The 23,858-nt window shown below is 51.1% G+C and overlaps 9 protein-coding genes across 9 annotated transcripts; 4 read left to right on the forward strand and 5 right to left on the reverse strand.

The window, feature by feature from the left end:
- Positions 1 to 689: 689 nt before the first annotated feature.
- On the reverse strand, positions 690 to 2,396 carry A1O5_03094 (uncharacterized protein; the record flags this gene model as incomplete). Its single annotated transcript, XM_007743707.1, has 7 exons — positions 690 to 906; positions 960 to 1,030; positions 1,094 to 1,345; positions 1,401 to 1,781; positions 1,837 to 2,190; positions 2,238 to 2,252; positions 2,301 to 2,396. 7 exons carry the CDS (start codon positions 2,394 to 2,396, stop codon positions 690 to 692), a joined length of 1,386 nt encoding a protein of 461 aa, XP_007741897.1.
- A 1,425-nt stretch (positions 2,397 to 3,821) lies between these two features.
- Positions 3,822 to 5,631, reverse strand: A1O5_03095 (uncharacterized protein; the record flags this gene model as incomplete). The annotated part of the gene is made up of 3 exons (XM_007743708.1): positions 3,822 to 4,861; positions 4,908 to 5,462; positions 5,559 to 5,631. 3 exons carry the CDS (start codon positions 5,629 to 5,631, stop codon positions 3,822 to 3,824), a joined length of 1,668 nt encoding a protein of 555 aa, XP_007741898.1.
- Positions 5,632 to 6,836: 1,205 nt separating this feature from the next.
- A1O5_03096 (uncharacterized protein) lies at positions 6,837 to 10,859 on the reverse strand (the record flags this gene model as incomplete). Its single annotated transcript, XM_007743709.1, has 1 exon — positions 6,837 to 10,859. The coding sequence occupies one exon, from the start codon at positions 10,857 to 10,859 to the stop codon at positions 6,837 to 6,839; it is 4,023 nt and encodes a 1,340-aa protein (XP_007741899.1).
- Positions 10,860 to 11,260: 401 nt separating this feature from the next.
- A1O5_03097 (uncharacterized protein) lies at positions 11,261 to 12,235 on the forward strand (the record flags this gene model as incomplete). Its single annotated transcript, XM_007743710.1, has 1 exon — positions 11,261 to 12,235. The coding sequence occupies one exon, from the start codon at positions 11,261 to 11,263 to the stop codon at positions 12,233 to 12,235; it is 975 nt and encodes a 324-aa protein (XP_007741900.1).
- Positions 12,236 to 15,109: 2,874 nt separating this feature from the next.
- On the forward strand, positions 15,110 to 15,472 carry A1O5_03098 (uncharacterized protein; the record flags this gene model as incomplete). The annotated part of the gene is made up of 1 exon (XM_007743711.1): positions 15,110 to 15,472. One exon carries the CDS (start codon positions 15,110 to 15,112, stop codon positions 15,470 to 15,472), a length of 363 nt encoding a protein of 120 aa, XP_007741901.1.
- Positions 15,473 to 15,544: 72 nt separating this feature from the next.
- On the forward strand, positions 15,545 to 16,474 carry A1O5_03099 (uncharacterized protein; the record flags this gene model as incomplete). Its single annotated transcript, XM_007743712.1, has 2 exons — positions 15,545 to 15,805; positions 15,908 to 16,474. The coding sequence occupies 2 exons, from the start codon at positions 15,545 to 15,547 to the stop codon at positions 16,472 to 16,474; spliced, it is 828 nt and encodes a 275-aa protein (XP_007741902.1).
- A 630-nt stretch (positions 16,475 to 17,104) lies between these two features.
- Positions 17,105 to 17,542, reverse strand: A1O5_03100 (uncharacterized protein; the record flags this gene model as incomplete). The annotated part of the gene is made up of 2 exons (XM_007743713.1): positions 17,105 to 17,208; positions 17,296 to 17,542. The coding sequence occupies 2 exons, from the start codon at positions 17,540 to 17,542 to the stop codon at positions 17,105 to 17,107; spliced, it is 351 nt and encodes a 116-aa protein (XP_007741903.1).
- Positions 17,543 to 18,036: 494 nt separating this feature from the next.
- On the forward strand, positions 18,037 to 19,209 carry A1O5_03101 (translation initiation factor 2 subunit 2; the record flags this gene model as incomplete). Its single annotated transcript, XM_007743714.1, has 2 exons — positions 18,037 to 18,334; positions 18,395 to 19,209. 2 exons carry the CDS (start codon positions 18,037 to 18,039, stop codon positions 19,207 to 19,209), a joined length of 1,113 nt encoding a protein of 370 aa, XP_007741904.1.
- Positions 19,210 to 19,430: 221 nt separating this feature from the next.
- A1O5_03102 (uncharacterized protein) lies at positions 19,431 to 20,318 on the reverse strand (the record flags this gene model as incomplete). The annotated part of the gene is made up of 2 exons (XM_007743715.1): positions 19,431 to 19,652; positions 19,770 to 20,318. 2 exons carry the CDS (start codon positions 20,316 to 20,318, stop codon positions 19,431 to 19,433), a joined length of 771 nt encoding a protein of 256 aa, XP_007741905.1.
- Between the last annotated feature and the right edge of the window lie 3,540 nt (positions 20,319 to 23,858).

Genomic DNA, 23,858 nt, shown 5'->3' on the forward strand with positions numbered 1-23,858 from the left:
ACCCCCCGCGAGAATCACAGGCCGTTAGAACAAAACCATAAAGGTCGATTTCAAATCACCCGTCTGGGCCTGAATTGCGTGGCTGGTCAGTTGCGGCCTCAACACACCGATGTAGGCCGTGGCCGTCTCGCCGTCCTTCCTAATCCGGCTGACAAACAATGTCCGGTCCAATCAACCCCAGCCGAAGCGAAGGACCGGACGAAAGTTCATACGATGCAGAGCCTGGACCGTCTGCAAAAGTCTCCGTTGAAAGGCATTGCTCTTGTCTAGTCGGATGGATGGAGTGCTTGCGCCTTCGACAGAGCGCGTATTCTCACTCTGGGATTACCTATCATCCAGCTGGGCAGGGTGAGACAGGTCCGACGACCTGGTAACTACTGCAGCCATGGTGTTTTGGAAAATGTGGAATGTCGTCTTGTCAGGTACTGGCTGGGCCAGATTAATGATCAATCATTGCTTGCCTCAATCTTTTCAAGGCTCTGTACCAATTCATATTGGAAGCGGTTCCCTCATCTTCGTCATGCTGTTGACAGGAACTTGGTCTCTCTCGGGTTTCAGCTCTCGCGGTCTCCTGTCTTGACAATCCATTCGTGTCTTGTTACCGTGTCGTGCTTCACACACGCCTTGGTGTCCCTCAAATGGCGCAACTCCAAGCCAGGAGCAGTCCACACGTCTCCATCAGGATATCTTTACCAGCCAGAACCGGCAACAGCTTGCGCACCACCCCAGGCAGACTCGCCAGTTGGAGGAGTTTCCCAGTCAGCAGGCGCAGAGCCAGTGGTCGGGGTAGTCTCCCAGCCAGCACCAACGCCATGTGCACCGTGGGCTTTCCCAGGATCAGGCTGTCCAAAAACCTCAGCTGATTGAGCTTGAGGGCAGCGCGAACGACCATGACCTTTCTCATTGCTATGACTCGCGTTAGAAAGAAAGACACCTGAAAGCTCAGCAAAGCCACTTACCAAATGCTGCAGGTAACCTTAGTCCAGTCGCGGGGTGGACGGGGACCAGCTTGACCTTGCTTGGGACATTCCTGCAAGACCACGTTCAGATGGACCAAACATGTAAGAGAACGGGGGGGGGGAAAGAGACTTACGCGAGCAATGTGGCCTTCCTCACTGCAGATGTTGCAGGTAATCTTTCGTGGTTGGGGGCAGTCTCGAGCCACATGATCTTCGTCGCCGCAGTTACGGCAAGTTCTCTTTTCACGAGCCGGACAGTCTTTCGCCATATGATCCTCCTCTCCACAGTTGCGGCAAGTTCTCTTGTCGCGAGTGGGACAATCTCTCGCCATGTGGTCCTCGTCACCACAGTTACGACAAGCTCGCTTCTCCTTGTTGGGACAGTCCTGTGGAATCGGATCAGTCTTGTATGGTAGTGGGGTTAGCAGTGATAGGACATACCTTGGCCAAATGCTCCTCGGACTCACAGATCTTGCAGGCGCGACCACCACGCTTACGCTCCTGGGCACAGTCACGGACACGATGACCCTCCTCACCACACAAGTAGCAGGTAACGGTGGGCTGAACACTTGCAATTCTTTCCTCAGGGCATCGCTTGGCAATATGACCAACCTTATTGCAATTGTTGCACTTGTCAACTCCACGATCAAGAGGAACGCCGGCATCAGCAAGACGAGCAAGGTTTTCCTCGGTCGACGCTGGCCATTTGTCGACGAGCGTAGGACGCTGAGGTTTGTCGGAGGTGAAGTAGCTCACAGCGTACTTCTTGCCGGTCTCGCCTTGGAGATTGACATTGGTCCAAGTGTCACCATGGTCCTTCAACTGCAGGAGGGGTCAACAGGGAGACTATGTACGGTTTTGTAGAATGCAAACTTACCATGGCAATCAAGTAGATGCTGAAGTCACGCTTGCGGAACTCCTTCTCGAGCTCAGGATAGGTGTAGTGAGGAGCAGCCTTGGACAGAATTTGAAGTGCCTCTTTGAAGTCTCCAATATCACGTTCACTACTGGCTTGCGTGAGCAAGTCCCAAGCCTCGTTCTCCGACTTGTCAGCAACCCGCGCATTGTCGACAAACTTGGGGTTGGTGCAGTTCAGGGCATCGTGGCCTTCCTGGTGACAGTTCTTGCATTTGACGACACGGGTAGGGCAGTCAGCACCCATGTGGCCCTCTTGACCACAGTTGCGGCATTCACCCTTGAATTTGCGAGGGTGAGGGCACTCGGCCTTGGACTGGGTACATTGTGAGCGAGCTCAGCGACAGGAGAGTGAATACCTACATGACCCTCCTCGCCCTGTGAGATATTAGTGAGAGGAGAGCAAAATGCGATGATTCCACTTACGCAGTTGAAACAAGCACCCATCTTGCGTTCATTACCACCATTCATATCATCACCGTGGGTGCCCGCTCCGAAGGCGTTGTCCAAGCCATCAGGCATTGTGATGGCACCATCATCATTCCAGTTTGAATCGACTACCACAGTCAGTACACTCACTAGACGCCAAGTGAGGAAGCCGAACATGAAGAGGGGATTTCCTCTATCATCCACAGATCTGGGTACTTGTAGCAGGGTTTTGTTGCACGTAGGATCCTCTTGCGAAACCTGTACATGTTTGCTTCGAGTGTGCAAGAGGTCGAAGATAGTGTAAACCGTTTGGGAGGAGAATGGGAAGAAGGAAGGAGCGAATTACTTACATGCGCTGGCAGCGCCGGCAGAGTCCCAGCCGCTCATTTTGGTCGTGACGGTGATGATGCGGCAGATGGAAGAGGAAGAAGAAGAGAAAGAAGAAGAGGAAGAAGAAGAAGAGGAAGAGGAAGAGGAGGAAGAAGAGGAAGAAGAAGAGGAAGAAGGGTGATGTCGAGGTCCTGGGGGTCGGGTATGAAAGAAGAGTCAAAGACTGTGAGGAGGTTTGAGTGTTTGAGTCGAGAGAAGGAGGAAGAGGGAGTCAGAGAGGTGACTGCCAAGATGAATCGAGTTGAAAGAGTCGCAGAGGAGCAGAGACGTGTCTTGCGCTCTCAACACAACGCAAACCAACCAACTCTGCCGGACCACAATGCTATCTCGAAGCACTTCTGATCCCTCTGGTGATTATGCGCATGCAATAGCAACGGCAAATCTGCAGTTTGCTACCTCATCGCCGATGGAGGAATGAGAGGAGAGTTGTACAGCCCGACCCATTGTCCCTTTGTTCATGCGCCCAAACTGACATATACTCACAGCCTAGCAGTGGACGCATCTGCACATTAATGGAGACCTACCTAGCTGTCTGTATTGGCTGGAAAGAAGCAGCGCATTGAGGATCGGCAAGGCTCTGAACATTGCCGGGGACCAAGTTTGAGACTCCTACTCACTGGACTCCCTCTTTGCATGCGTCTTGCAGGGGAGACATAACGAGGGCTGATATCCTGCATGAGGACGTGAGTATGCCATCCACGGTTGTGAGCTGATGTGGTAACAGGACGTTGTCTACGACGTTGAGCTTTTCTTTGTCTTCAGGGGCCGTAATCTCGGGTCTGTTAGCGGCTGGTGTGGAGAATGCGGCTATCCGAAAGCTGAGAAGTCGCTGCCATTGGCGACAAGAACAAGTGCTCACAGCCCGTCTTCTACTGGTAGTGATGCTACCGTCGTTCGGACTCAGCCGTCTACATACTTCCTCTGCAAAAGACTGATCGCACTTTGGCCTGGTTCCTCCTCTCTTGAAGCAAGACAAATCTCCACCAGCAACGGGTCCTCCTACGAGATCTGCAGCCGTTTGCTCTTTCCGAGTGTCGTGCTTCTCTGCTAGGTGCTTCGGAGAATTCCAAGAACGCCGTCAAGGGACCCATTCTCGCCGGGGCAGAACGCTACAAGGGCAGAACTCCATTATAGTCTAGGTCGAAATTCCGCCTTCGCCATGTCTCTCAAGTCCTTCCGCAAGATCTTGCCGACCGCGTTCCGAGGGATCTGATTGAGATATATCACGCCACCTCTCAGCTGCTTGTACGGCGCCGTCTTACTCTTGACAAACTCCTTGATCTCTTCCTCTGAGATCTTGTTCTTGTCGGCCACAACGTACGCACGAGGGACTTCGGTCCCTTCTCCAGGCACACCAATCACAGCCGCATCTTCAATCAAAGGGTGAGAGATCAAGAGACCCTCGATCTCAGCAGGCGCCACTTGAATGCCCTTGTACTTGATCAACTCTTTCTTCCTATCGGTTACGTACCACAGTCCATTGCTTCGTTGCTGAAGAATGTCTCCTGTGCAGTACCAACCGTCAACAAAGGCCGCTGTTGTAGCTTCCGGGTTTCTGTAATAGCCCTTGGTCACCATTGGACCTTTTACCCAGAGCTCGCCGGGTTGACCCTCAGGGACGTCGTTGCCATCGTCATCAACAAGTCTGAATGTCGTGTTCGGATGCATTATTCCAACGCTGCCAGTGTCATCGGGCGTTCCTCGAGGAAGTGTGCAGACAGAGCCAGTAGTCTCACTCATGCCATATGTCCCTCCCATTTGAATCCCTGTTCGCTGACCAGCCGAATTGCAGAGATCCGCATCCATTGGCGCTGCACCACCAAGGCCGCCCTCCAAAGAATCAAAATGATCGGTGACATCGGGCGATTTGGCGATCCGAGCCCAGATGGCGGGCACGGTGAAAAAGGCCGTGATTTTGTGCTGTTTGTTGTACTCGATGAATTTCTTCCACTCGTATTTACGCATCCAATAGCACTCCCCACCAGCATACAGTGGGGAGACGAAGTAACCGGCAACTCCAGCAATATGGGCAGCTGGTAGATGAGCGATTGTCCGGAGTGGTGACGGAGTCAGCTCGCCGGACTGGATTCGTGGCAGCGCCCATTCTCGAGCCACCTGTGAAGAGATGACCATCTGAGACACCATCATCTTGTGCGAGAGCATCACAGCTTTGCGAGAATCAGCTCTGCCCGGGAACCAACCAGCTTGACTCACCTTTCGGAACGCCGGTCGTGCCGGACGAGTAGAGTAAGTTGATGATGCTGTCTTCCAACTCCTGTGGATCGGTGATTCTTTTCCAGGTCAGGCGTTTATCCGTCCAGCAGTCGATCTTGCCGTCAACCGATTTAAGACTCCAAGCACGGTAGGTCGAGTCAAGGACAAGCACGCGGTCGAGGCCCAAGGCGCAAGCTTTCGCGGCATCCATCGCGACCCTCACAAGGTCGGGGCTGCATATGAGCAGCTTCCCGTCGCCCTGTTTGATCTGTCTGGCAAGTTCAGAGGCGGTAAAGGCATGGCTTGCACATGAAAAGATGCCCCCGGCGGCGATGGTGCCGTAGAAAGCGACGGGCAGCAAAATCTGCAGAGAGGAGAAGCCCACCACGACGTCCTTCGAATGGCCAGACGACCCAATACCGTATATGTGACGCAGGCTGTGGGCGAAGTTCTCGGTCAAGACTCTGGCGTGCGACTTGTGGAGATAGTTTTCAGTGTTGGCCGCATCTATATGTACCTTTGTATCCTCTTGCGACAGGGCATATTCATTCGGATCTTTTGTTAGATTTTCCCAGCGCATCAGCATTTACCGGGTTTATATACCCAAAACAAAACCCGCAACCCACGACCAAAAAGGGATCCCACACTCACCGAAAAGAAGCGACAAAAGATCCACGCTGGGATATGAATAGTATCTTGGAGCATAATATATCTTGGGAGGCATCTTTGTTGCAGCGTAACGGGAGGGGCAGCGGCACCGGCACCGGCAGCGATAACCAGTCTCAGATCCGTCAATTCAGTCAATTGAGTCCTATCTCGGAGAGCTTAAACGATAATCCCGGGTGATTATGTTTTCCAGCAATTCTTGCAAGTTGTGGCTATCTCGAATGAAGATGTGCACGTCTCAATGAATGTAAGTATCAGTATATGGATATACCAAGCAAGTCCCGAGGAGCAGTGAACTGAGTTTGAATTGGAGCGAGTCTTTCGAATACTAACTACTGTCTACTCGGCACTCTACTTTACATACCTTAGTCACCCTATCTATCTAAGTTAGCCTCGCTAGATGGGGGTGGGTAGACCGAGGTCATTACCGAGGCTGTGTGAGCGCGTGTGCGCTGGGCTGCTGTCTAGGTAGGTCGTGCCATCCAATATAAAGGGCTATCCCTTTAACAGCGGAGTACGGGGTAAGTGCTAGGAGTAGCTAACCGGTGAGGTCGGCAAAAGAGCAAAGACCGAAACGCGGGGTCGGCAAGCAAGCAAGCGTTGGGGGCTGGAGCACCTACGTGCCCACTCGTACAAGGAAATTTAGTACTTTAATCCTCTCTTCCTGCCTCTTACCTCCTCTGAAGCGCTGCGGCTCGGCGAGTCCAGACATCTCCTTTTCAGGGTCTGCATGCAATACGAGGTCTAGCACCGGGCGTCGCTCCCAGGCGGCCAGGTCAGGGGAAGGAAGATCTTGGCCGGCCTCTCGCTGGAATCCAGAGTTGTGCCGCATAGACAGACGAACGGACGGACAGCCGGTTGCCGTCTCGATCGATGCCTTGAGAGAATGAGGGCACAGAAGGACACAGCTGACGGATTCTGTCCAGGCTTTCACGGTATTTACGAAGCCTGCCTACCGCGTCCATCGGACTCGGTAGAAAGGCAAACACATCACATCACTGGGCCGTTCAAGGCTTGATGTTACATCTGCCGTGGAAGGGTAGAACCAGTGGTGGCCCTGATATGTTATGGGTAGTCTGATTGAGGAGTAAAGCAGGACACCACAGAGTATGTATAAAGATGGATCTCTAAAGTAATGATAGCCTTCGAGGCTGAACCAAGAAGCGCAACACTCAGGAGACGATTAGTCATTCGCATTAAAGCACCGTCGGCATTGACGTGATCGAAGCCGCCATTGTCGCAGTCTTTTCGTCGAGGCATCATTCAGGCCCAACTATCTCTTCCAAAAAGACCTCCCAAGAATCCACTCTTTTTGATCTTGGCCGCCTTCTTCTTTGCAATCCCCGCTCGTTGGCTCATCTTCTCCTCGCGGATCGTGGGTCGGTAGTTGACCGCGTTTCTTCGACTACCAGAGCCTTTCCTTACAAACTCCTTTTCTTCGCTGGCATTGCCTCGCTCAGTCTTGTTCGTTACCACCCCGGTTGCAGATACATTTTCATCCCGGCCAGCCATGCTCCCCAGGCTTGAGTTGGTCGTTGCGCGGCGAAGCAGACTGGGCACCTTGTTGAAGGCACCGCTGATTGAGTTGCTTGCGCTCAAGAACGCCAACTTGGTGCTGCCCGAGGACCCAGAAGAGGATGATGCTTGACGGAGCATGCTCAGCCGGTTGACAACGTTTGTCCTCTCTTTGGTCCGTCGTTCCGAGAATGGGGCTCGACTGTCGCCGGAAGGTAAAGCGGGCTTCTTGAACGTGCCCTCGGCTTTGGCGTGCCCATCATCGTCGACAATAAAATCACCCAGATCGTCCCCTTCCTCGGCATTTTCATCCGCTGCAGCCGAATACAGATGTCGGTCGAGATCTACGTATGCCTCGGGATCATCTTCCGAATCGGAGAGACCAAGATCGATAGTCCCCGCCTGTGAATCTGGCTCCTCGATGAGAAACGATACGGATTCTCGAATCTCGGCGAGAGTGCCGGGCCTTCTGTTGTGAAGAACATGGGTGGGACGACTTGATCGTCCAGCTTGATTCAGCTTTGATCCTGCTGTGATTGTGAGGGCTCGGGCACTGCCTGTTAATGGGGGTTGATTCATTCTTTCCTGAGCATCAATACCTTCGTCCTGCTGTGCATTCTGACTATCCTTTACCCGAGAATCGCCCTCGACTGGAGTCTCCGAGAGATCGAGGTCATCTCCATCGTCATCGCTGTCTGGCCGGTCCTCAATGCTTCGCAGAAATGCTTCCTTCTTCTTGTCGTCCGCAATCTTGCCGACAGCTTCATCTTTTAGTAGTTCTCGGCGCATTTTGGCAAACTCTCTTCTTTTGGCTTCCCTTCTTCTGATTACGGCATCTTCTTCGTCCGAGAGGTCAAGGTCGTCATTAGCACGCTTTCGCCGTAATGCACCCGTCGTGATGTCTTTCAGCAGCTTGGAGACGGCCGCTTCGTCTTGCTGACGTTCACGATCTGCAAAGAGCTTGGCCAGTCTGGCTGCATCGCCCACTCCGACCTCCGTATCTTCATCAATCATTCTGCGGTCGTCTTCATTTTCTTCCTCGTTCACCTCATCATCGCTTGCTCCACCGAGGCCAGCATACTCATCTTCAGATTCTTCTGCCGCTTCATCGACGGCCTCTCGTGCTCGTGACTTTGTTTTGTCAAATGCTTCACGAGACTTTTGTTTGGCTGCTCTTTGCATGATGTCAAACGCCGATGGATCATTCGCTTCGGTCGACTCCTCATCCGACCTATCGAGAGATATACGCCCGCGCACAAGCCTAGCCTTTCTTTGCATGATGGGGCTATCTTGCACATCATTCGGGAGTATGACGGTATCCACAGTTGAGTGCGGTGCTGGTTGTTGAGGAGTGTCAGTGGCAAAGCGATTCCCCAGGAAAGGACTCAGTTCGTATCCCGCGTCCTGTGTTGGTTCGAAATGCACCTGTGAAGGAGTAAAGTCCACACTATTAAGACGCGAATGATTCGCCGGGGTCTGTGAAACTGGCTCAGATCCAGAAAACGACAGGTTGACATCCAGTGGTTGCGTCTGAGAAGCTGGCTGACTGTCGGTGATCATGTCGACCGAATCAAGACGGTAAAGTTTTGGTACCATTGCAATGTTCGGCGACGGAAGGTCTGCCGTCATGGTGAGGCTGTCTTGTTCTTGCGCGTTCACCGTACTCTGACTTTGCGAATCTGCCATTGTAGCGGCAAAGGCCTGGGTTAGGCCGATCGGAAGGTCGTCTGACATCTGCAGACCAGGAATCTGCTTTCTCGCTGAACGAGACATGGATTGGGGGGTCTTTACAGGCCTAGGAAGCTGTGGAGATTGTAGCGTCGCAGATGATATGTCTTCATCTTCGTCGTCGCTGACTATTCGATTTCTTCGGCTTTTTCGTGGCATGGAGTCAGTTTGCAAACCGCCTTCTTTGACCGCAGCATCGGAATGCTCGTTCTCATCATCGGGGTCGGCCTCTGAAGAAGAAGATTCGGCGGAATCTTGTTCTTCAGCTAGATCGTCAAGTAGATTGCCCTGCATATCATCATTTCCTTCCACATCTTCTATCCCTTCCTCCTCTTCATCGCCATCATCGCGCTCGGCATCACTCCCATCTTCCTCTTCAGAATCCCCATCTAGATCACCGTCCTCATCTTCAGCGAAATCTTCGTCGTCACTTTCGTCTTCATCATCCAGCTCATCCTTGGTGTAACTACCGTCCTTTTTTGCAAGGGCCTTTTCACGTTTCTGGATCTCCACAGCTTCCTGTCGCGCTCGCTCCAAAAGATCTTCCACCTCCTGTTGTTCGCGCTCCCGCTCCTCGGCTGTCTGCACAACGACTCCTTTGGCCTTTAATTCTTCGATTCTTTGTTGTCTTTCTTGCCGGGCCTGCGAACGAGCGGCCCGTCGTAATGATGCTTCCATTTCGGCTGCGTTCATAGAGTGCTTGAGATCTTCACCAATTAGATTTGCAAGCGAACGCAATGCCAGGTATGACGGAGCCTCTTTAGCTTTTCGTGAAGGCAAATGCTCGAACGCCGCATATTTGCGCATGTCGCCGTGTGAGGTGACCACTTCGAGATCTGAATCAGAGCCGTCATCCTCTGACCCAGTCGTCGCAGCTAGTGAGATCTTGGAAAGGACTGATTTGTCTAACGGCTTGACAGAAGGTTTCAGTGACTGCTCGTCTGATGCGTCGACCCGGAGTGCTGTCACCGAATGGGTCTGAACTTCTTGCCCCATGGGTCCCACAGAAAGCGCCCTTCCTTTGCCCTTGTTTGGCCTTTCAACGGCGACCTCCTTTTGGTCGTTGACGATTTCCTCCGAGATTGGGCTGGTAGGAGGCGTCTCGCGAGCATTGCCAGCTTCGTTGTCTGATGCTGCTCTAGAGCTGCTGGTAGGACAGAGGTCGGCTTCTCGCTCAAGTGTCGAACTTGCGAACGGAAAATTGAATCGAGCCAACAGACTGTCCTTGGTTATTTTCTTCTTTGTCCGGGCTTGATGTGCAAGTTGCATGTTTCGACTGATCCTTTGGGTCTCCCGATTCATTTCTTCAATAGCCTTCTTGCTTGCCTTTCGTATGGGACGTGCGTGCTTTGACAGCTTCTTCCCTGCAGCTCCCTCAGAGAAATCACTCTCCTCGTCCGTATCATCTGCAGGGCTTGAACCGCGGATCCTATGTTGTCCTTCTCCTTGAGATTTCAGGCTTTCAACACGGGCCGCTTGCTTGGCGGCTTCTTCTGCTTCCTTTTCGAGTCGTTGCTTTCTGTGCTTCTCGACGAGGGCAAGAAATTTCGACTTTTGCTCTTTGGGGGACGGAAAAAATAGCGGAGAAGGTGATCGTCGTGAAGGCGTACCTTTTGGGTTCGTGTTGGAAGTGCGCCGTCCTGCGAAGATGTTGTCCTCCTCTGAATCGTCTGAATCTCCGTCTTCCTTGTTCAACTCCACGCGGGAGCTAGGTTGAGGGTTAACATGCTCATAACTGTGCTGCGGAGGAGCAGGTGGATCAGAGTTGATGTCCTTCGCAGACTGGGGTCGCCGTGGTGCTAAGATGTCATCATCATCTGAATCATCGGAGGGATTTTCCAGCTTGTCCTTCTCCGGCCTGGGGGCGGATTGAGCAACAGGATTCTTGTCGACTTGCTGAGGCCGAGGAGGAGTAGCGGTATCAGAATCCGAGTCATCGAATTGGGCAAGCAAAGCCCGAACTTTTCGCGTTGGAGTCAGTATGTTTGATGTTGCGCTCGTGGGTGAGCCAGCGGCGGAGGGGGAACTTGTTTCTGAAGCCATTTCGGTCTATACAACGCCGCGATGGTTGTGTTCTAGGAGTCTAGCATGTTGCAATGTCAATATCTTGTTGAGTTTTTTCGCGAGAAGATGCCATTGGCAAAGAATGGCTTTCGTTACTTAGCTCGCGTCGCGCGTGAACGCGAAGAACGCGTGACGTCAGTAAGCGTGGGGGGTTCGGATAAGTCCAAGACTTTACTTGGGTACCCCGTATTTCCATGCACCACATACGCGATGAGGACCTCGACTTTGGGAGACATCCAACCTATATCGAATATTCACAGGCTTTGTGTTCCAACAGGCCCTAGCGATATCGTTCGATCACTGGGAATCAACTTCTATCTCGTTCGGGTGGGTAGCGGTGCGCGGTTCCGCGCCTCACTATGTGTCCCCCAAAAATAGTCATGTCTGATATTGAAGCTCTGCGGACAGAATGGACGACATTATATTCTGAAATCCTGCCCCAAATGGCCAAATCTGGCGATCCTGCTCAACCTGTATGGCCTGTGACTTTTGACCACTGCTTTGCCCGCATCATTCTCGACAGCGTAATAGGCAACAGTCAGCAACCATGGGACGCGATAATACATAAACCCGCCATTAGGAACATGAATGAGCAACAGTTGCGGGATGCCATCGCACTGGGGCAGAAGATTCGAGCTGGAGAAGTCGACCTTTGTTGCTTAGACGAGGCGAGCCTACGATGCAGAAGCAAGAACGAAAGAAAGTACGCAAAAACGACCCCCAGCAAAACAGTGGCGCACAGACATCAACCAGCGTCAACTATTGCTGGTCGAAAACGGGCCGTAGAAGAGGTTGACCGTCCTGCTGCTCAGTCAACAACGGTGAAAAGCAGGAAGACAGGGAAACAACAATCAACGCTCAAATTCCGCCAGTCCGAGACTTCTACAGAATTGACCAGCACTGCGAACTTTGCTGCGGAGGGCAAGACAACATTGGCAAAAGCGACCCAAGCAGGCAAGGAAGAGCTAAAACGAACTCTAGATCGTATCCATTCCCATCCTTCACTGACTCCATATCGAAAGAAGCTCTATACCACACTTCTTTCTGTTCCACGTGGACGCTACACGACTTACGCCGCAATCTCCGACTATCTCAAGTCTTCTGCTCGAGCGGTGGGAAACGGGATGCGCAACAACCCTTTTGCTCCTGACGTGCCATGCCACCGCGTTTTAGCAGCAGATGGAAGTATTGGCGGGTTTCATGGTGACTGGGGTAAAGATGGGAAATATGCGACCAAGAAAATTCAACTGCTTCGGAGCGAGGGAGTTAGATTTGATGGTCGCGGCAAGGTTCTTGGTAAGCCATTTAGGGAGTTTCAGCCCTTGACCGATGTTGAGGGTGGTATTTTGCTTTAGCTACAACAACGGTGGAGAAGATTACTCTATCTAGAACTCTATTATGCCATCAGCGACCAGGTTCGTCAGACCAGAGTTGGACTGATGTCCACTGTGTTGCTATTCCTCTCTTTCAATACCTTTAAGATTTATGGTTAGTGCTTCTATGAGTTGTTGCTGATGGAATTTTCCTACTAAGCGCTCTGATCATCGAAGAACTCCAAGAACGTGGAGAAAGATGTCGGTCTTGCTTATATTTTCTTCGAACGCAAAAGGCGCGACAAACAGACCTTTCCCGAGATAATCGCTTGCATCCTAAAGCAGCTACTATTAGGGGTGGAACAGCTTCCTCAATGGCTTCCACAATGCGAGGAGTTGTTTCAGGGTTGGCGACATCGAAGAACGCCAAATGTTGACAGTATAAACGCAGCCATACGAGCATTGTGTCAAAATCGAAGGGCGATGTTTGTAATTATCCATGCTCTTGATGAGTGCGACCCCGACGCCCTGTTTAGCTTCTTTCCTAGCGCTTTTGGACGAGCTCAGAGACCATAGAACGAGATGTCTCATTACGAGTCGAGAGGCTCTGTCCACTATCACCCATTCCTCAACTTGTTGGAGTCGTCACATTTTCGTTAGCGCAAGCGGCGATGATATCAGAAGCATAGTTAGACACAGGTTAAATGACTGTGCGATAGGTGAGCTCATCGATATCACGTTAAAAGAAAAGACCATGAGAAGCATTTTGGAGAAAGCGAACGGCATGTGGGTCGCACATCTGTCATGACAATGATAATGATTCCGACTAATAATGAAAATAGGCTTCATTTACCACAACTATTACCTGAATCTCATTTCGAACTGTAGATGCAGAGAACAGATTTTAGGAATGATCCATCAATGGTCGGCAGGACTATGGGGCTTACCTTAAATAGAGAGCCCGACGATTGATAGACTTGTTCAACTCAACAGCCGGAAGATGTTCGCGGCGTCGCGGTCGAAAATTCCTCACGTGGCTGTCCAGTGCGCAGACACCGACCACCATCCATGAATTACAGCATGCTCTTGCTGTCAAGTTTGGAGAGAAGAATTTCAACTTCGACAGAATCTTTCAGCAAACATACCTTGTTTAGTTGTGCCAAGGACTGGTTGTAATTGGTAAGGAGATCAAAATTCTTCGGCTCGCCCATTCGTCCTTGCCAGAATACTTCACGCAAAGTTGTCAGCGACTGTTCACAACGCGACACAATATGTCATATCTGGCACTTGATGACAGAAACGAGGAGCTCATCATCCAATGAAGCAGACCAGAGAACCAAATGGCGATTACTGTCTTTGCTCCCGTATGCTGCAGGAAGATGGACATATCATGCCAAAAGAACTTTCGATGTGTCAGAGTCTCTTCGGAATGGACCTGAAGACTAAGCGCCATTTCTATCGGGCACGGAGCAGTTCTTCGGCACCCCTCCATATCGGGGCTCATCATGGTCTTCCATCGTCTACTAAAGCCACTGCTCCCCCACGATATGTCCTTCTTAAACACGCCTGATGAAAATTGACTAACGGCTCTTGCAAAGCGGTTGAGCAAGGTCAGTGGAAGGCCGTGGAAGTCCTTCTCTCCTGCATAGGCGTCAACGTATACTTTGGATATACCCTCTTCAGAGCCATCGACCGGCACAACTACGATTTCGTAGAGACACTACTTTCTAGGTCGGACTTCAAACCGGCAGCTCTGTCACGCTACCCTCCAGTGTGGATCTTATTCCTCGATGGAATAGTCGGATGGAGAATTGATCAGAAACGAGACTGACTCTCTGTCATGTTCCGGACTGTGGCTAACTGAACCATTAACTACTAAAAGCTCATTCAATGGCTACACAAGAGGAGAGCCCCAACAGGAAAGCAGAATTGTGGATGTTGAAGCATTGAAGGCCCCCCCAGCAGCCAGCACGGGTTTCTTCATTTCCCAGGTATCGACCTCCCAATCCTCCAGATATGCTCTCAATACTTGACAGCTGTTGACGGTGAAGAATGCCCTATGAATATCACCCAGAATCACATTTGGAGGCGAATGGCTCAGAATCCTTCGGACAGGAGCTTACAGGACTAGTGAGAAGGGGGGAGATGAGGAGGAATTCATACAGTGTTGCCCGGCAGGTGATCAATCCTCCAATTTAAGCATGGCGTACCTCGTACCCGCTCTTTATTAACGAGCATCCCGATCGTTCCGCTGAATTCTTTGTTCTAGAAAATCAACATCGTTATTGGTCCGTTGGTTATACTGGTGGGTGCCTGGAGAATAGTGATTGGCTCGAGGAAGAGAGGTTTGCTCCCATTTCCGCCCCGAATCAGTTGAGCAAATGAGAAGCAAACCATGAAAGGCATCTTCTCAAACAATGTTAGGCTATCTAGCTCTTGATAAGTCACAGATACCTATGGCAGGACGCTCCCTTCCTCTTTTCACATCTCTCCTCTCGAGTTCGAGAATGAAAGCCAAAAGAGTTTCCCGCTTCAAACGTTCTATGTCCTTTAGAAGGGACCCGGATTGGGATCTATCTCAAACTGATCCAATCGGCTAAAGTCGACGAAAGTTAGTGTTAGGACTGCTCAGGGATCGCTCAGGGATTGCTCCAGAAGCAGAAGGTGAGCCGATGGTGGAGCCGAGGGCGAACAAAGAGGCGAGCAGCTAATCACAAGGAGAACATGGATGTTTAGCCCAATCGGTGATAGTCATGTGATCGGCTAACCTTCCTTCCAACATCAAAGCAAGGTCGCGGTTGCACGAAATCGACGTCGACCTCGCTCAACTCGCTGTCCCTGCAGCATTCCCGAGATGCTGAGGAGCTACCGAGTACAGGAAATGACTATCCAAGCATTTGTTACAGGCTCTTCAACATGGCACTTTCGCCGGAAAGGGTATTCGGTATCTTGATCACCGAGGATATAGATGAAATATTAGTTGGACGGAGAGACACAAGCTTCTGTGGTGAGACCGACGTCTTTTCCAGGCTGCCAGATGAGATTGTGGATCTGATCCTGTCCAACCTCATCACGGGCGATATCTATCTGTACCAGGCCGGTTGCCCGTACACTCTCCACGCCGCTGCATACCTCAGACAAGTATGTCGTCGATTTCGAAACCTGATCGATGGGTTGATGTTTATTACTCCTCTCCGGCACATCCGGCTCATAGGTGGTATTTCCGGCGACTACACCGAGATGACGACTGTATATCGAGAATATCGGAATAGTCTTTAGCCAAGACTGTCCGCAAGGAAGAGCGATGACATTCCGTTAATGTTGATTGTGCACTTCATGCCATCACTTAACATGACTGCTGCTGCGAATTGGTTTTGTGGTGATAACCTCGCAATACAACTGAAGGACGCTTATGTCGCAGAGAAAGCCATAACAGCGCATCGGGTGGCAGCACTTATCCTTTCGCGAATCTTGCGACAAATCATTCACAGACGATTTCAGGGAAACCTCGAAGTCGCCCTCCATTTAGTCTTCCACGAGGTCGACGGTACATTTTTTCGAGGGGACGAGTACTTTGAGAAGAGACATTGCCATCCAGAGTTCATGCCTTTCGTGAGTGCCCCCTTCAGGTTGCCTTTGGACTTCAACTTCGTAATTACATTGTTCTCTGGTCGAAACCCTGCAATAGTAACCCAGACTAACATATGCTTACAGTGGGAAACAGACGCCGTGCAGATCATCCTGAAAGAGTGGCAATGGATATTTCGACTCCCTTGTGAGAATCACGGCTATCTCGTCCTAGTTGCTCTCCCCAATATCGTCCGGGCGACTTTGACTGAAGTCCCCGAAGATGAGCAAGAAGCTGCCAATCAATGCGTTGCCGAACTCTCCGAAGCTTTCACACCAGAGAACGATCCGCCAAACGAGGAAACGCATCTTTTCAGCCCAGATGAAGATGAGATTCTTGCTGCAGATCAGATCTGGTTACCTGGCTTTCCCCGCCCTGTCACCGCTGTTATGGAATCGCTTTTTGCAAGGTGGCTTGGAATGTGGACTGTGACGAGTGGGAGGTACTTCTGCTTCGCTATTCGAGGGTTACTCGTAGGGGTCGATCCCGATGGGAGAATAGCCGTTCTAAAGCGGACCTATCGACTCCCATTACAGTCCACCGAGTCTTCGAATGACCCAGCCTCCCAGGCTGTAGATGGAGAGAAGATGCGTCCACACCGAGCAGTGCTCTTGAGACGACCTGAAATAACACCGGGAGTCATGGATTGGTGAAGGCAATGTAAGAGTCCCCGCACCAGGAACCTTCTTGTACAGACTCCTCGTCTAGAGAATAAGATGGAGCAGAAGAGGGACGTGTAAAGCAGCAAGGCTGAGGCGAACGAGCAATCATCAAACGGACTGTTCTGGGAAGAGGTCTGTGTGAAGGGAGAACAGTTATTATCATTTTGGGAGGCGACCGCTTCTAATACGAAGTCAGAGGATGTTTCGGTGGAGGAACCGCGACACTCTTCGACGATACAACAGGTATCAAGGATCCGTATTGTTTGCCATGAAGTCAGCGAATCGCCTGAAAAATTCCCTTCTCTTCCGCGAAGCTCCCGATATACGTCCAACCCCTTTGTCGCTGTTGACGATGGCGACGTCCCCCTCTCCAAGTAAAGTCGTTGTGCGTGTCAGCTCGAGCTTGACTAATATCGCTTTTCCGATCATGTACCGACGTTGTACCACGCCAGGGACCTCATGGCATTTCTGCCATGCTCCATCGCAGCAGCAGCAACTTGGACCATCCAATATTGTAACTCCACTGCGGAGTTCCAGTCCATTGTCTGCTTCATCAAATCGGCGTCTGGCAGCTGCTTCATTTCCGGTGTTCCTCCAGGGACATATAGTCCTATTTTGCCTTCACAGAGAAGCCGCAGCCTCTACAGCACCAATCCCCTTGAACGCAGCCTTGCTGGTCACCACGATCTCGACCGGATATTTCCATTCCATGAACTGCTTCCAACCTGTGGTTTCTCAATTAGCGCCCCCCCCCGACAGAAGAAAGCTTGCGCAACACGGGAATGCAGTCCACCCGCATATATGTCACATACCCCAGTAGGCGAATTTCCTCCCGAAATATTTCCCGACGTAGGGGACAATCACCATAGACAGCAGTAACTCCAGCTGTTGCAAGCTCTCCTTCCACTCTCTCTCTGCGTCTGACTCTGAATATTCTTCATCTTCGCTCACAGTGACTTCGTCGGAGTCCGGTTCGGAAGGTAGGGAATCGATGTCATTGTTGTCGTCGCTGGAGGGAGGTTCTATGAAGGAAGCAGCTGTGCCATCTGTTTCGGACATCTTTGGCAGTGGAAGATTTTATCGCCTTCAGCCAAGGACAGGCTTCTGGGGAGAGGAGCTTAGGACAGAACCATAGCAGCAGTCCAACACCGGGGCGGGATGAAACAATGAACTGGAGTGCCTGCGTCGGTAGTGTCCAAGTGTAATACCTAGATGCACGAATGAAAGTCGACAAGGCTACTACAGGTCACTGGGGTGTTGTCTGACCAGGTGAGCCACGAGGCTCGCATGTCAAATGTGCGTGGCGGATTTGTCAGACCGCAACAGATTAAAGTGGCACGTGCCATGCGTCACTCGGGATCTTTGAGCAGTTTGACTCATTATCGCCCTTCGTATTATTTGAAGGGAAAAATTCCCGGACTTGCACTTCTTAATTCCACACATCTTCCTGAACATTCTCGCACACATTCAGAGAGCAGACAAAGGAGCAGACAAAGGAGACCCAGGGCATTCGCATCTCTTCTCATCTACAACACATTCAACCATCACGAATCATGGCCGAAGTTGTGCGTAACGCCACACAAATCCCCACCTCGCACGCAGATGGCTCACCAGTCGGGGAAACCATTCTGAAACCGCATGCACCTTGCCCCACCAGCAAGAAGAATTCAGACATGACTGACACATCATCTGCTCTTCTACAGGAACAACCTCAACCGATTCCTCATCGAAAGCCTCGCAAATCCGTCGCATTCAGCGGCGATAGCACCATCATGGATGAGAACGGCGAGATCTCAGAAGCGCCTCTGTCCAGCTCAGAGGACAAGGTCACAGCGGAGAAACATTCATCACGTATGGACGCTCCGGGATCATCAAAGAGCAAACTAATACTGACACCTCATGAATCCACAGCGCCCGATGACCAAGCCGTTGATGAAATGACGGATATGTTCGCCGGCCTAAACAAGAAAAAGAAGAAACCGACCAAATCAAAAACTGAAGACAAGGAGGATGGCGAAGCTGCTGCTCCTGCTGTTGGTGCCGACGCCGACTTCGACGCCTCCGCTTTGAAGAAGAAGAAAAAGAAGACGACCAAGCCCAAGGCCGAGGGAGAGGACTTCGCTGAGAAACTCGCCCGGGCCGGTCTTGCGGAAGCGACCACTGAGGAGGGAGAGGAAGGCGCACCACAAGAACAAACAGGGGATATGACTCAGGGAACAGGAATTTGGGCTCATGATGCCACTAATCCGATCTCCTACGATCTTCTCCTCAAACGATTCTTCCATCTTGTCAACGAACACAATCCCGACATTCTGTCCTCGGGAAGCAAATCATACAAGATTCCACCCCCTCAATGTCTAAGGGAAGGCAACAAGAAGACGATCTTTGCCAACATCGCCGAGATCTGCAAAAGGATGAACCGAAACGACGAGCACGTCACCCAGTTCCTGTTCGCCGAACTCGGCACAAGCGGTTCGGTCGACGGGTCCAAGAGACTGGTCATCAAGGGCAGATTCCAGCAGAAACAGATCGAGAACGTCTTGCGACGATACATTGTCGAATACGTGACGTGCAAGACCTGCCGATCCCCTAACACTGAGTTGAGCAAGGGTGAGAATCGGCTGTACTTCGTTACCTGCAAGTCTTGCGGCAGCAGACGGTCCGTGACGGCAATCAAGAGCGGTTTCACGGCCCAAGTGGGTAAGAGAAAGAGGCTCAACGGATAAACGTGAAAGGGCCGGATTCAGTCCGACGTACCCGCGTCGGGGGGGAAAGGGCACGGCGTTGGTGAAAAAGATACAACTCCGTGTGAAAATAGTCACGGGCAGGCTCTAAACTGGAAATTGAACTCGATGATATGGAGCACACAGAGATTTACAGGTGTAACGCTCATGAAAGTAAACGTAGGATCGCTACCAGTATTAGAAATGTCATTGGTTTTCCCTTTTCACACCTCCCGATGGGCGTTCCCGCTCATAAACGCAGAAAAGGCAGCTGTATTTCGTGTCTGCATGAAGACCGATCCAGGACCTGTGAACTTACATACCAAGCCTTCGCCCGAGCTGATTCCGGAGATGATGCCCCCGGAGGCGATGCGTTCGAGGACGTACTTGCAGTTCCAGGCGACGAGGTGGCCGTTGTCGATGATGTACTTTTCGCCGTCGACGAGCTATATACACATATGTCACCCAGTCAGAAATTGAATATTTTACCACGAGATTTCACGAGGTCAGAGGGAGTTGAGCGAGGGTGGCCTGGGCTTCTTGGCTGTGATGGGGACACTCACATCTTTCCTCAGCACCGCTCCAAAGGTGGACATCCACAATATGCCAATACCGGAGATCTTGTAGACAAATAGGCCCTCGCCGGAGAACATGGCCTTGCTGATTGACTGACTCTTATATTCTCTCACCACTCCCTGCGTGCACGCCAGAAACGCATCGCGCCCGACACTCCACGTCTCGTTCCCCGCCAGACGCAGAATGGAGATATCCCCCAATGTGCTGGGCGCGAGCAAAATCTCCCCAGGGCCCGTGAACGTCGAATGTGCCATCTCTCCACCAATCAGTAATTTCTTCATGCTGAATTTTATATTCCCTTTCAACATGACCGAGGGACTCATTGCGATCATCACCCCCGGTTTGGCTGTAATGGGACACCCCATCGCCAACTGTATCGTCAATATGGAATTCGTGTCGCGGTGAGAGATGCGATACGACCCGCCATTGAATGTCCCTACATCGTCCTGCGTCGTGGCTTGGACACCGACGAATTGGCCGCCTTGAGGGACCCCCACCAAAGAGGGTCCTTGAGGCACTTTCATCACGTTCGCCATCTCCTGGGTAAGTTTTTGCAGGCGCGGTGAAGCAACTTTTTCGTCGGCTTCGTCAAGGGAGGTTGTAGGGCCATTGTACGAAGGTTGTCGGTTGTGAATTGCGCTGTGGTCGAAGGTGGTTTTGTGGGCAGGCGCCGAGGCAGGGACAGTAGAATAGTTGAATGGTCGTTGGGCGGTGGGTTGCTGGATGGGAGGGGGGGAAGGGGTCTGCCCAACTGCATGGGATATGGGAGGAGGAGGATACGAGGGATTCTGCGGAGGAGATGGCCCTGATGGAGGTGGTGGGAAGAAGCTGGGAGGCGGGGACTGTTGGGGAGGAGGAGGAAATGATGCTAAATGAGATCAGCCTTGTCGGAGACTAAAGGACGAGATCTTGTTCAATGCCGTACGTTGGCCATTAGAAGGAGGTGCTGGATGCGAGTTAGTGACGGCTCAAGCCGGATCATAGGCGAGGGACTCAAACGAGGATAATAGCCTCCTTGCGGCTGTCCTGGGCTAGGAAGAGAATAGGACATGATGACTATGGCTGCTGGAAGCAGTTGAGGGAACCTCAAGACGGAGCAAAGAACTCGGAACTAGATAGTGAACAAGATGAAGCTCAACTTTTGCACAGTGACCAACGAGGTCGATTAAATGGTGGATGTCAGTCAGGACATTAGATGTTAGAAGTCTCAGTTGCCCGCGGCGTGTTGAGAGGCCGACGATGTCTTTATATAGAGAACATGATCAGCAACGAAGAAGGCAGAAGACGGTCAGTGAGCAGTTAGCCGCCATGGTCCATTCATGAGGCGAGGTCAGTCCATCTCACCAGCTGGACATGCTTGGTCGACCTTGGTGTTGCAAGGAGCAAGCCATGTGGTTGGTTGGAGAATGTTTCGGCAGGGCGCCTAGACATTGAGGGGCATTGGCGGGCGTTTGGCGAGTCGGCAGCCCAGTCCAGAGGGGTGAGTGCCCCGCGCCACCCAAAGTGCCCGTACCCGGGAGACCTGCTTATAAGGGGACTGCCTGCGCTGGTACCTAAATGGCACCTAAGTAATAGAGCAGCTTGGCGCTCACAAGGCACGGTCCGAGGGAGAAGCGGGTTTGGTTAGTGAAAGAGGGCGCAATGCTGAGGCTGCATGAATTCCTTGTATCGAGTATCGATAATTCTGTGGAGCTAGGACTGCGCGTGACTCACCCAGGCCGTGTCGACTTCGACACGACTGGCCTGGTCGACAACTGTGCAGCCTCGATTGACCCTATTCATATTGCAGTCGTCGCTCGACAGGTGAGAGAAAGGGCGCCTATTGAAACAACAATCTACATTTTTCTCTTCCTCGTTCACTCTTCCTTAAAGCCTCCTCTTCTTGACACTCTTCGATATCTTCACACTTGTAGCATATCAAAATGCCCAGTTCCCTCGGACTCCCAGATCACTTTCTACACGATGTCATTGCCTTGCTGATAGATTCAACACAATACAGAGGTTGGCAGATATCGCTGAGACTAGTTAATCGTAAGGTTTACTGAAATCTACTCGTGGGATCTACTAACACGACTTCTTCTCTTGTAGGTCAATTTAATGAAGCTGTCCTTTATACATTCTTCTTACGACAGAGACTTGCAGCCACAGTAGGTGGCCACTCACTCGATTGCGTCCCTCCATGCGACGACGTATTCTGCCAACGTCATGTCGATTCTCGGCGAAGACAACTATATGCGGCACGCTTTAATTTCCAGAGTCTACTTGCTACGCAAAGATTGCCTGGTGATACTGTTTACACTCAGCATTCCTTACCGCAGTGGGAAGCAGCTCTAGCGATACTACGAGCGGTAGAGGCCTCGGGACAGCTCGATATAAACAATGCTCAGTTTTACTCGACCTGCAGCGATAATCCAATATTCAATGATATTCCAACGGCGATTCTCTCTGCGGCTGTGGCTTCTAAATGGGGAACACAATTCCTATCTAGCGCCCAACACGGTTTATGGATTCAGCATTCTCAAGCTCAGCCAGCTATATTTTGGGTGGCTTTATGTGCATGCGTACTAGGCGACTTACAATTATTTGCGCTATATACGCACGAACTGACTATATCTATTAAGACTTCTTCGGCGCCAGGCTATGCGACTCCCTCTATTGACACTCAACTCGAAGACTTATTGGAAGTGGCGATAAGATTTACGAAACTGAGCATTGTCGCTCGTCTACTGGAACAGAATCCGAATATAATGTTCGAGACACCAAAAAGCAACTATATCCTTCTACAAGCTGCTATTTTCTCTAGCAGTAATGAAGTACTGAAAGCTCTCCTCGAATATACGCCTAATATCCCCGATTTACTGACTACCGCCTTATCTCATTATCGAACTTTACTACCGCGGTCTAGCAGTAGCTCAGAGACCATTCGCTTATTAACACGACATTTCGCCCCTCTTTCTACGAGAGCACGTACTTGGCTAATTATGCATTCGTGTGCAATCGGCGACGTAACGCTTCTGAAAGAATTCTTGATGGGGCCGCTCTTTGACGATCGAATCGACGATGTACGTGGCCGCGAACCAACATATATGCACTTTGCCGTGCGTTGCGGCAATATTGACTGCTTTCGCTTCTTATTCGATCATGGAGTCGTTATAAATCAACATCGATATTCGTGGGAACTGGTGACGGAGCAGACTCTATCATACAACCAAATAGAATGCTATCGAGAACCATATCGGCGAATTCCTGGGCACGATTATGAATGGAATTCACCTGGATCGGCACGCTTCTTCATTCAACTCACTTCGGCAGAAAATGCAGAAGGGCTCATGGCTGAGTTTATCCGCAAAGAACCTCTCATTTTAGAGCAAGTAGGGGATTCAACTGACGGGCCGCAACCAACAATGGCACAGAGAGCGTTGTGGAATGCTCTACAAAGACTTAGGCCTGGTAATCTAGAGTTTCTCCTGGAGATAGGAGTACGCCCATTCCCATGGCAGTTGTTGACAATGCCGGAGCATTATCCGGAGCAGTTCAGTCACGATCCGTTCGAGATCCAATGGCCTTATTTCAACATGAATCGAGATGCATTTCTGAGCATCCAGAAGCTGCTAGAAGCTTTCAACCTACCGAAGCTGAGGGTGAAGGTGTGAAGGTGTTAGTTGACTCTATAGTATGGCAACTTCGAACTGGTGTCAACCTGCCAACACCGAACCCGCTCGGATATCTCGTGTTGACAGGCAGTCAAGTGGCAACTGCCTCGGTGCTGATCTCGCTGTTAGGCTAGGCACTAGTCTGGCCTCGTTGCGTCCACAGTGTCGCAGCTATCTCAGTATCGCAACCTGAAACGTTGCAGAGCGAGGCTTGCCAGATCTGGACCTGCCCAGATCTATTCAGGAGAGGTCCTGTTGTTACAGCCCAATTTGTATATAAATAAGAAGATGCTCGCTCGGAACGAGTGAGGACAGACACAATTGATCAGTTGCAACCAATGCAACCTAGTTACGTAGTTAGCTTGAAAAGTCTCACATCTCGCCATCGTTCCTGACAGATAGTACAGTACAGTACAGCAATTC

This window comes from Cladophialophora psammophila (genome assembly GCF_000585535.1).
Source record: "Cladophialophora psammophila CBS 110553 chromosome Unknown aczJe-supercont1.4, whole genome shotgun sequence".
Classification (NCBI taxonomy): Eukaryota; Fungi; Ascomycota; class Eurotiomycetes; order Chaetothyriales; family Herpotrichiellaceae; genus Cladophialophora; species Cladophialophora psammophila.